The 12784-nt window shown below is 37.3% G+C and overlaps 1 protein-coding gene across 5 annotated transcripts in view; it reads left to right on the top strand.

Annotated features, from left to right (window-relative positions):
- The window catches only part of ltbp1 (latent transforming growth factor beta binding protein 1), a 104702-nt gene that overhangs the window by 77822 nt on the left and 14096 nt on the right, over positions 1–12784 (top strand). For all 5 annotated transcript variants that reach the window (XM_069538448.1, XM_069538453.1, XM_069538452.1 and 2 more), the window contains 6 exons: positions 128–253; positions 4220–4339; positions 5933–6055; positions 9299–9424; positions 9563–9691; positions 12426–12554. In XM_069538448.1, the coding sequence (XP_069394549.1) occupies positions 128–253; positions 4220–4339; positions 5933–6055; positions 9299–9424; positions 9563–9691; positions 12426–12554 (753 nt within the window). The remainder of the gene's footprint in view (positions 1–127; positions 254–4219; positions 4340–5932; positions 6056–9298; positions 9425–9562; positions 9692–12425; positions 12555–12784) is intronic.

The raw sequence follows: 12784 nt of genomic DNA, 5'->3' as shown, positions 1-12784 counted from the left end.
GACCTCTCTTTTATTACACTGTAAATGTCTTATTGCAAAATGACATATGCTGACATTAGTAGCCACAGTAATTACTTATGTTGATCATTTCAGTTCTAACTAATGTTGTATGCTGTGTGCCGTCCAGATTTAGATGAGTGTTTGGAAAGCCCATCTCTGTGCGTTGGCGGTCACTGCAAGAACACAGAGGGCAGTTTCCTGTGTGTGTGTCTATTGGGATTCCTGGTTGATGAAGAGGGAACCAGTTGTGTTGGTAAATAACTTCTGCTTATTAATAGTTTGATGTTTAGATTTCTCATACATGAACCCTTATACATACGAACATATGTAGCACACACCCAACAGTTGTAGAAGATTCTGATGAAAGTGATACTTTATTGTTTATTTCTAAATTTGATCAATCAGTACTTTAATTCATTCAGTTGGTGTTGAGACACTTGTCTGACTACCATTTAATTAAATAAAACGTGTTGAGGATGAGCTCTGTACATTTCACTTTTATTTTAATTCCTGTTACAAACAGAAAAAAAAAACACAAACTTAATTGTAAGAAGACCTTTCCTTCGACTGGAAATAAACAAGACCAAAATTCTACAGCCTTGTCAGCAGCAACCTGTCACACTACAGTGTTCAGCGAGGAGGCTGAGGCAAAACAATTCTTAGTAATTTTCCTTTGCTCTGAGCCTTACCAGTTTTTTCATTGTTACCTTCATGAAAAATGGAGTCAAATATAACTAAGAAAAAAACTAAACAAAAGTAAATTATGCCTGAATTCTTATCTCCAGACTCTTCTCCTTTCCCTCACCTATATACCATTATGAAGTGGAATCATAAAGCCTTAGGATTAGTCATTCTGACTTGAATGAAAGATTAAAAGCCTTTGCACCAATTTGTGTCTTAGAGAGACAATGTGTGTGTGGTTCCACATCTTTGCAATCCTGCGATCTAGGGCTTTAGCTGACTAATCCTGTTGTCAGCCAGCATTCATTATTTTTTTCCATGGGCTATTAAGCAAGACTCTTTTGAACTATAAAAGTTTTGAACAGGGTTCAGTGGGACTGCGATGCTTACATAATATAAAACATTTGTTTTGGCAACAATATTGTAGTGTTATGATGAATTTCACTGGTATTGAAGGTTTTCCAGCTTTTATCGGGAATAATTCAGATAATGTAATTATTGAATCACTCTTAAATCAGAAGCCTTACTTTCTGTTCTCTACTTTGAAGGAACACAAAGGTAACAACCACGTACAATAAAAAAATATATTTGTATAATTTATTTATTTAAAATATGAGATTTATTAACTAATAAATGGAAGTCACCTAGTGCCGATTATCTGCCCAAATAATCCTTAAGTGTGAGGGGTTTAATGTTAATGATTGAGTAGGAGCATCCCTGATCTTGAATCATAGATATCAAGTTATGTAGTATGATGACAACAAACATCTTTGACTTTCAGGGAGCAGCACTAATCATTTAGCATTAATAAAGCATAAATGTTCCCAGCATGATTTTGATCTTAGAATTAGATTTTTTATGTACAAAAGGTTTTGCTAGAAGAAAGATCAAGGGGATAACTGAAAATATTTGAATTCTTTCTTCGACCGTGAATGTCTTTCTCCATGAAAAATCTTCCCCAAGGGTCAAAAAGCAAATGTTTCTGGCAATCAAGCAGTCAAGATACTATATCAGATTGTGGACAGAGTGTGTTGGATGGAGATATGGACAAATTGATAAGGACACTATGCACGGTATGTACAGCCACAGCCTCTGATGCTGGTCAGTATTCGGTCAAATACTTCGGCAAACATCAGCTCAGCACACTAAGTGCATACTATTAGAATTAGAAGTCTATGGAATTTTGGACAACACCAGCGACCATACTGTTAAACAGTGTCTGCACCACCCTCCTCCCTACTTCGCCCCCTTATTGGGATATAAATATGAAGCACTCTGTCATTACGTGGTTTCCTGACATTTCAACGCAGTTTTTCCCCACCCACCAAAATGATACTGAATTAGGACTGTGAGGGCAAACAGGCCTGATGGTTATTTCCTCTGAACTGCAGTAAAACTCTCCTCCCTTCAGCTGTGGAGGGATCAGGGATATGACTTTTTTGAGAGGCGTGTGCATGCTGATATACAACCATAATAGTTAAATTTAAAAACAGGCTCAAGAATTTTTTGTCATATTTTTTAATTCATAAAAAGAGTTATTACACTGTGGGGCAAACTCAGCAAAGCAGATTGTCCTACCATACATATTTAATAACTGAACCTGCTTGCATTGGTGCTGTTATTATGTAGAGTTATAGTACTGTAGTACTGTTTTATTGGAGTCAGTGCTCATTTTCAGAATGATCAAATTCTAATACTGTACATTCATAGAGATGAAGCAGGTGCTAGCATATTAATGTAAAAGGGTTGTACTTGGGATTGGTCAACAAAATTACACATATTGAAAAGAAAATGTACATTTTCAATCAAAGAAAAATATTTGCAAAAAGATAAATAATTGTTTTAATGAGAACATAAAAACGTTTCCAGCTGCAGAGTAGAAACATAATAGAAACATAATATTTTAAGAGCTGTAGTTACCTATAGTCATGATTTTAACTATTTTTCTCAAGTCCTCATGTTCACCTAAACCACCACTCAATTACACGTGCGATGGAGCAGTGTGTAAACTCAGACATTTCTGTTTTCATAGCTATGTGTATTGCCACATATGAAAGGCAGGGACTGTTGTTGTGTTTTGTCCCTGATCTGATCTTTCCATTACATCACTAATAGCTTTTTGCTGTGATGAGGCAATAGGAGAGGAATTGTGGTTGGGCTTTGCTTAAGGGTCATTAACATTTTTACAACATCCTTCACGGGCCATCATTTAATGACCTCTAGATTTTAGAGTACTTGTTTCAATTGCTTTTGCCTGCAATATTGTATTTATTATTCATGTAAACCACTGAAATTTTTGATCTGTGAAAGATAAAAATATTACGTACTTTCCTTTTTTTTAACTTTTCTGATGCAGTGGCAGAAAGTTCTCGTGTTTAGCAAGGTGTCTGATGTCTTATGATAGCGAAGATCCTGCTACTTACAGCTTGTTTTAGCCAAAACAACTCGTTCAAACAAATCCTCAGCTCTGGTAGTATCATGCATGTTACAAAAATGTCTAGTTTAATGCTGCTTGTTTGTCTGCTTCATCGCAGGAAATTTCCTGCTGTGCTCTTGAGCGTTTTTTCACTATCTTGTCTCTTTAGTCATGTCATCTGCCCGAAGACAGTTCTATGAGACAAACTAATGCTTTAGGACAATTTTACTTTGTCCAGTTCTAAAAGTTCTTCTGCACAGGGTTTCAACACCTTAGCTATTAGCTCGCTCACCACAGGACATGGATATGCACAGACACATTCATTCATGGAAGGATAAGCTTGGACCACAACACACACAACTGAATTCTTTAATCAGATTGCAAAAACTCCATGATACATACAAACAGTTATAGGGTTCTTTTATCTTAATCTTTATCACTGGTATGCAGACTACAAACAATTTTAATCAATCTTAATTTTGATAAACAGGTGTTGTGAAGGCCAGCATTTATCAGATTAGAATCATAGCTAAATTAATAACTAAATCAAAGTGTTTATTTAAAAAGGAAATAAAAATAGTCATCCACGCTATCATCTCTCATCTTGATTTCTGCAACTCTCTGAATATAGGTTTGATCAACTCCATCCTCTCCTGATTACAAATGGTCCTTTGGTTTCCAGTTAAATCCAGGGTTGATTTTTATAATGAAGTATTTGTTTATTAAACGCATTACATTGCTGATCTCCTGATCTCATATTCTGCCCCCAAGTCACTGAGGTTATTCTTACAGCAACTTTCAGTCTTAAAACTTATGTGGACCACATTTTCTCTGTAACTGCCCACAAGCTCCTGGTCCTCTCCCACTGTCTCATTTTAAATCTAATTTAGAATAGTACCCTTTTATTTTCTAGCTTTTGATTTTAATCTTAAATAATCTTACATTTTAAAATTGTATCCAGTTTATCTTATCTTTTGTGTCTTTTGAATGCATTTGTTTTGGTGGAATTCTCTTACATTGATTAATCTGAGTTTTTTTTTCTAGATTTCCACAGTTCTCCCACACAGTTGTCATTCCTGTGTGATAGAATTCTTTTTGAAAGATTTTTCACATTTTTTTCAGATATCGATGAATGTATAAACACAACAGTGTGCCCCTCTGGAATCTGTTTCAATGTGCCAGGGAGTTACAACTGTGGCTCTTGTCCTGATGGCTTCGTGGCACAGGGAGGCCAGTGTGTAGGTAGGTTTAAGTGTACTGTATGTGTGTATGCGTACAGTGGATTCAGTTAGTTTCCACACACATTCACTATCTACACTTTGTAATCACAGATTTACTCTTGAAAGGGGAAAAGTACCATTTTTTGTCTACATATAATAACCAATATTATGACAAAATAGACATAGGTTTATTTGCAAATTGATTAAGAATTAAAACTCTAAAATCTGTTATTTTCAAAAAGGATTAGCCCTTTGCTGTGCACCACATACACTGGTCAGCCACACCCTGTTTGTTGTAATTACACTTGAGGTAAACAAAATCGACTGGACTTAGTTGAGACACTTCTGAAGCCACTGAATGTGAGTGGAACCTCAAATCATTAATGTATCTTTAACAAAATTGGACTGAACATGGGACAGATGCATCCTCGGTGCATTAAAGTGTTTCTTCTCAGTGCCATACTTAGGTCACATCTAAACACAACATGTCCATCCCCACTATAATTCGACTATAGATAAAATACAGATAATTGTGTATCTCTAGCACTCTACAAGTAATCTCCTTGCCATCAACACATACAGAATTAGGTCAGGGAACACAGGCATAATAAAATATCACCAATAAAGCAGTAAAACCACTGAATCCTTCCAAAGAACACACAGTATGGGCCTACATTTTCCTGGAAGTGATGTTATTTCTACCAGAAACCAAAGGTGTTCCCATTTCTCCTCTTTCAGTAGTTTACTGCTCCTTTTATCCCACTTGACACAGCGTTAGCTGTGAGGTTTTGACTGCATGCTCCCACATCATGCAAGCCTGGCCAAGCCACAGTGGGGTGGCAGTGGATGATGATGGCAGTGAGAGGAAATAATAAGGCCATGCAACAGAGTCCTTTATAAAAGTTAATTATACAGCTCACAGATGTTTGTGTGACACTGCCAAACATGTCACATCCTCTAGAACTGTGTGTGTGTGTGTGTGTGTGTGTGTGTGTGTGTGTGTGTGTGTGTGTGTGTGTGTGTGTGTGTGTGTGTGTGTGTGTGTGTGTGTGAAGAGTAGCTCTAGATCTAGTAGCTTATTTTTAAATGCTGGTATTTGTACCTCATTCCCCCATTCTGAAGGTTTTCTTCAGGTTATTTCCTGAGGCAGTGGTAAATGATTGAAATACAGACTCTAAATAAAGTAAAATCCAGACCTTTGAAAATCCACAATGTAATGAAGGTTTGCATTTTCTGTTTTGAGACTTTTGCCAAGTTAACTTTAGTCGGGTTGAATTTTCATTACTAAAGCCTCCAGGTCTGTCAGTTCCTTTGCACCCACAAAATATACTGTGGGACAAAATCACTAAAGACACATTTTTATAAGGGATCTGTGTTGTTATAATAATACAATAATACTTAATCACAGGATCTATTTTAAAGTTTTTAAATTGATTATGCTATAATTTTAAGTAGCCTACTTTGATGCTTAAAGCATATTTTGCTGACATGCAGCTGTCATGCTTTCAGGATCTCAATACAACTTTCACCTTTGTCTGTGTGTGTGTGTGTGTGTGTGTCTATTGCTTTCTCCTTATGTGATGTTTTATGTTTTCCATTGTTTGTGTTGTTTTAGATATAGATGAGTGCCAGGATCAGCGGGTCTGTACCAGAGGCCACTGTCTGAATACTGAAGGCTCCTTTATCTGCGAGTGTGGGCCAGGCTTCAGAGTGTCAGCGTCTGGAGACCAGTGTGACGGTATGATCTGGAACACCTTCAGTACTAGTACTCATACCCTTTTGTGTTTATAATCTACTTTAGCATCTGTAGTCAGCTTTTTAAGAGACAACTTGGATTTGGCTTCACAGAAAGCTCTCATCTCTGACAAATGGAAATATACAAATATGCATATGGAATTCTCAACTTTGCCATTGTATAACTTTTTTATAACACAGGAAAATTTACTTGATTTCTGATGATTACAAACTTTTATTTTGTGTGGTTTTGTCAAACCTAGCCTAAAACTAAATTAATTTCTATAGTAAGAAATTAAGAAAATATTCAAAATGCGGGCACCATTACATGTATCTTCACCCCCTTCAACCTATCCCTGCCCTCTGATTGGCTGTAATTGATTTATCTATATTTAGCCCCTTGAATCACATTTTCGAAGAGTTCACCCATAGCATTTTTGGACGGCCGATTGAGCGCTGATACGGCTCTGACCTGGGGCTTTTTTGGCAACTTCCAAAATTTGTCAGTGAGTGAAAAATCTAATTAAAAATAGTGTAAGCTAAACTAGGCATTAGACCATTTAACTTTAACTTAGGATATGTATGTGGATGTAACTTCTTTAACGTAAAACAAAATGTAATTTGACCTATGCAGTTTAGGGATAACCCAAAGACCAGATGTTTCCTCTTTTCAAGGCAGAAACAAAAAGAGAAATTAAACAAAACTAATTTCAATGATGAGAGAAAGAATTAAAGACTGTACGCTTGATCCTGCTCTCATTTACCTCGTTGGTATGTGAGATATTTAACAAAGACATTCGACTGAATATGTGATCTGAATACAGATAACAATCAATCACATTCTATTTATATAGCCCATATTCACACACCACAATTTGCTCCTAGGGCTAAACATCCTCTGCCCTTAACCCTGAACAAGAGTCAGGAAAATTACCGAAACAAACTTGTAGGAGGGAGAAAACTCAGACAGGGATCCTGTTCCCAGTATGTACAGACAATGAATATTGTAATGATGCCAATAATAGAAGTATATGTGAGTAGGCATATTGTATATCTAAGCATCCTCTAGTTGTCATCATAATCCACACCACGATCATGATCACAATCCAGGATCTCAGTTGTGTGCAATGATAAAGCACAATGACTCTGTGGAAGAAGTCAAGTAAGTAATATGTATTGGATCAGACATAACTGTGATAAATACAGAAGAAGGGAAGGAGGAAAGAGAGGCTCCATTTGTCATATGTCCCCCGACAATCGAGGCCTATTGCAGCATAATCAAGAGCTAGTCATGGAAATAGTGGAGTGTATCTGTGCAATGATTAATATGAAAATTAGGAACCATAACATCTGTGCTAGTTTCACACTAATGTCTTGTGTCGTGCAAAATAAAAGCCAACTGCCTATCATTGATTTTCTGACAGGAAATGCAGGGGGTTGGGGTTGGGGGTGAGGGGTAGATGTAGAGGAGGATAAGACAGCACTGTCTTTGGTGACCTGGAGTAGCTCTCTCTCCTTGTGCTTACATCAGTTGACTCGTGCATTAACTTGTATAATGAATCATATGAACTGACTGATAACTGTATGATGGGCAGCTGAATCCAGCCACCTTGTGGAACCTTGGGGAGCAAACAACATAAAATTCATCACCATGACTGGCTTGAGCAGCCTCTCTGCTGTTATCACGGTGGAAATACAGGGAAGCTGAATGAAGCCTGTAGAACGAAGTCTGTGAGAAGATTGTGAGATAGGGCCTTTTACAACATTTTCCCAGTTAATAATTTATGGATCTTGATGGAAGAAATCAGGCACATTTAAGGACCTGATATCTATGAGTGCGTGAGTAGAGAGTGTGAGCAGTTTGATTGAATTTCTGATGGTTCTTGGTGGAGGGATGCGCTCTACTAAGTGCAGTATTGGTTAGTTATAGTTTGCCCTTCATAATGTAAATTAAATGGACACGTGTTTTCTTCAGACATACTCAGCTAAAGCTTCATACACTAAATATAGACACTAGAAAAAGTGCATCTTCTCTAAATATTTCACATTTCAGCAATCACATTGAAAAATCTATCTTATCTTCGGATTTTGAGTGGTACTGCAGTGAGGAGGAGGAGGAGGAGGAATGTTGCTGTTTCCATGTGGTGTCTTTACACATCAATAACCACTAGAGGGCAGAGAGCTAACCATGAGGTATTATTGTATCTTGTCTATAAATATATATAATTTCCTCTGTTTGCAAATGTGTGTATCCGTTATGTCATGGCCACACAAAAATGCCCATTAGAACTGCGCTCTGATGAAATTATTTGTTAACGTTTGGACGTCATCATTGTGCAGACTGTGTTGTAAACAGATGTATTTGGATATGATTTCTGAAATCAGTTTGAAACTGCAGTTTTAAAAGAGAAATAAGTACCCAAATTCAGTAATTGAATTTCAAATGCACATTTGAATCCAGCAATGGAAAGGGAACTGCCATGTTCCTTCTGCTTTTCCATTAGTCCATAAAGTGTTAATGTGCAGTTTTCTTTCTGTGAATAAGCAACTGAAATATTCCTTGTGATCCAGGCTTTATTGTGGATGATAATGAGCCAAGAGATGAAATGTTGATGTTGAAATAAAGAAAGACAATATGTACAAGTCTGAAAAGAAAAAATGACCAGTGCATATTAAAAAATAGCTGACCAGATTTAAGCAAATATACAAGATGGTGAAATAGTTGTATTTACTTTACGTAATATTTAACCAATTAGGAAGAAATATGTTGTGTATTATCTATTATATGGGTGACAACAAAAACAATTGCTATGGAAGCCTCTGCATTGTATTATCTATTACCTGATACTGAAGATAACAGTCATGTTTTTGAAGTGTCTTTACTAATACTGCAAAGCAGGTGACTCAGATAAAAGTATCAATATTTTTAGCAGCTCCTCTCTTCCCTTATCTGCACCACAGTGTCTGGACAGTCTCTCTCACACACACACACACACACACGTCTCTCTATAGTTGTGAGGACACTTATTGACATATATAATTCCCTAGCCCCTTACCCTAACCTTAATTATCACAACTAAATGCCCCCCCCCCCACACACAAGCACACCCTTAGTTCTAACCCTAAAACCAAGTTTTAAAAGGTCATTTTAAGTTGTGAAGACTAGAACCCTATATGATCGTGTCTCTAAATGTCTGTTTCAATCTGAAGAACCTCTTCTAATGGGACTGACGTGTGTGTATTTCAGATGTGGATGAGTGTGTAGAGGAAACCAGGCCCTGTGCGGCTGTAGGGGAGTGTGTGAATAACATGGGCTCCTACACCTGTACCTGCCCACGGGGATACCAGCAGATCGATGGCACCAGCTGCAGAGGTGAGAGCTGGAGCTCGGACAGAAGGACACATACTCTCACCACTACACGCGTCTGTGTAGCTCTGCTTGAATATATGAACACACACATACGCACACACACACACACCTCTAAGTGTATCTCTTTCTGTGTCGTCCCAGATGTTGACGAGTGTATGGATGAGCCGGAACACTGTTCCCCCAACGGCATGTGTCTCAACACAGAGGGATTCTATATGTGTGTGTGTGAGAGTGGATTTACTGCCAACGTCGACACACCCTCCTGTGATGGTAGGATGCAATGTCATACAAAGGAAACAAGTTAATTTCACAAGTTCTTTTTTAAGTGTTTCTTAAATATTTTGTTGATTTGGTTTAGAATACTGAGAGGAACCACACAGCCGCTCCCATCTGCCTGTTTTAAAATATACATCAATTTAAGTCCCCACCCAGTCATGTAAAGCAATTAGTATATGCTTCCTCAGATGTTCTTCTTAGATCGTTGAATGGTTAACCCACTCAAATTAGGAGTGCTGTATCCAACAGTTCCTGTAACTCTCTAACAATCCAACAATCACACACATTTCATACCACAAGATTTCTTCTTCTCTCTCGCTCTGTTTTTTTCTCTTTTCACAAAATTTGAGTTTTCATGTGAACAACCAAGTGCAACATAATGAATGTCTTCCAGAAGAGACGTAATGTGCCTCATTACCCCATATTTAAACTAGTGGCACATCACAGATCTTTTTAAACCGAGGGTCATAAAAGGGCCACAGTGTACACAGGGGGTAATCATATTTCCAACTTCCATTCACAATTTTAGATTCAGTAAGGTACACGTTTATATAAATAAATATGTCTACGTAATAATTAGTAATTGTAAGGGACGGTATTGACTCGATAACATTGTTGCATAGAGTTCTGTGTCATCTGCATAAATATGATAAGCATGTTGTAATATTCTATAATCTGAGAGCATGTAGCTATAAAAGAAGGTGGATGTTTGTTTAGTCAAATTCATAATAAGCAATTGATAAAAAGTTCCTTATTTTGTAAATATAACTGATTTAGCAGTCACAGAAACTCCCACCCACTTTTTAATTAGTCAAGTTTATATTTGACTTATATCTAACTTTATCCAAAATAATGCTTACATTAATTAAGCACATTTAACTTTAGTAGCCTTGATATAATTTATAATTTAAGTATTGTTCACACCCTCATAAGCAGACACACATAGTGCTGTGTTTACTTTCATCCTGTTCACTTGTTTGCTCTGAAAAGAGCCAGAAAGAAAGTTGAAGAAAAAGTCTTCAGTTTCCTTCACATATGCAGATCCTGTTTTCTAAACCTTGGTTGGCGTGTTTGCCTCTGTGGCAGTGCTGTTTTTAATGCCCCCTCCTGCCTAAGAGAAAAAGCAGAGAAAAGAAAAAATGAGAGCAAAAGAAACAGATGGAAGCCTTTGATCTGGCTGTCTAGACAAGGCGGGATATATGTTGCTTTCTGCCTCATGATTTATGAAGTGGGCTCAGACTCAAGTGTATGTGTGTGCTGAGTGTCAACTTTTATCAAACCAGTGCAATAAGGAGTTAGATCAAAGGTACAAACAGAAGAAAGTTTGGTGATTTGATTCGGACATTGAGAAGCATCTTCATTAAATAAAAGACCCAATGAGGGTAAGAGATAGTACAAGATCATCCAGTGTCTAGATAGTGGTGGTGATGGTGGTGGATGTGGTGGTTAAGCCCCTGAAAAAAATTGTAAAATGTATTTTAATAAATTTAAAACCATCTATGTTACACTTCTATGCACATAGTTTGATTGGAGAAATCAACATGTTGCCAAATATTTCTTTTCCTTGGTGGCCTCATTGCAGTCAGTGTAAAACTAAAAGTGTGTTGTGTTTGAGAATATGGTTGCGAGGCAACAGCAACCCAGACACTAATATTAACACTGGTTGTGACCTAGTTGTGAGCTTAAAAAGCTAGTGGTGGGTAATTAAATTCTGCAAAATGCAAAGTCATGATGACTGAGAAAAGATTGGACTGTTGAAATATCAACACTTTCTTCATATGTATTATTAAATTAAAAAAAAAAATAGATGATGGACAAGCATAGCAGTGTAGAGCTGAATATAGGAAATAACTGCTAAAAGTGGGTTTACTGCACAAAAACAAGAAATTAAATTCAATTCAATTGTATTTATATAGAGCCAAATACATAGATGTATAGAGTCCTGTCCAGTGGGTCCCATTTGGGTTTGATATGATGAATAGACTATAGTGTTGCATGAGATGTAGTGAGCAGTAATGTCAAAATAACAAGAAATGTTATGCTGGCTTTGTTGGCTTCACCATCATGCATTTGTTAAGCACTGTGGAGTATTACTGAATATTAACTATTGTTAATGCCATATTTCCCTAAATTAAGCAAAATGGGACAGAAAAGGCCAAATACTTGAAATCCACCTGCCCTGACAGTTCTTTCCGAAATCCATGGATGTTGCTGCATCTGTGTATAATTATGCAAACTTAATGGCTGTTAAGAGTCCAGGGCTAAGACTATATGAGGACCTTGTATCATAGGCCAAACAATAGTTCAATGTGGGACATTGCCTTTTTGTGTTTTTTTTAATTTATTTTCAGCCTGGTCTTGTAGCCTGGTCTTCAGATACTATGGCTTTAAAGCCTGAGACACTCAAGTAATCAGATGGACACAAGCACAGGCTTTGGTTGATAAGTTCTTCACCTGTGTAAGAACTGACTTGTGGATGAATTGACTTTTAAGGTTTTTGAAACCAGCATGATTTTCCCTGTTGTCATATAGAGATGGGCTTTAAGTAATGCTAAGTAGCTTTAAGTAGGCCTATACACTCAATGTTTTTTTTTCAACATCACTGCTTAATAGGAGGTGTGAGAGATGTGTTTGTGTGTCTGTGTGTGTGTGTAACCCAAAGTGTGGCTCAAGGACTCGAGGAAAAAATATAAATTAGCTTTGTTGTATTTGTTTGTTTGTTCTCCAGATATTGATGAGTGTGGTCTCAATGAGACACTGTGCGGCTCTCACGGCTTCTGTGAGAACAGACTGGGCTCCTTCCGATGTCTCTGTGACCAGGGCTCCCAGGAGACCCCGGATGGCCAAGGCTGTGTGGGTAAGTGTTGCAGTTCTGTTGTATTACATGTTACGTTGGATGTCTTATATTACAATGCCAAGACATTTAACCTATCCACAGCTTGATTTCCGTATTAACCTCTAATAACATGCTTACTGTCAAGTCCTAGCTTACTGTAACTGCTTGCAAATGACAGACAGACAGAGTTATGCCAATGTTATAGAAATGTATAAAATGGTGAACAAGCAGAAGAATCCAACAATAGTTCA

This window comes from Paralichthys olivaceus, chromosome 14 (assembly GCF_024713975.1).
Source record: "Paralichthys olivaceus isolate ysfri-2021 chromosome 14, ASM2471397v2, whole genome shotgun sequence".
NCBI lineage: Eukaryota > Metazoa > Chordata > Actinopteri > Pleuronectiformes > Paralichthyidae > Paralichthys > Paralichthys olivaceus.
Note: the sequence above shows the minus strand (reverse complement) of the source record. Positions and strands in the feature narration are given on the sequence as shown.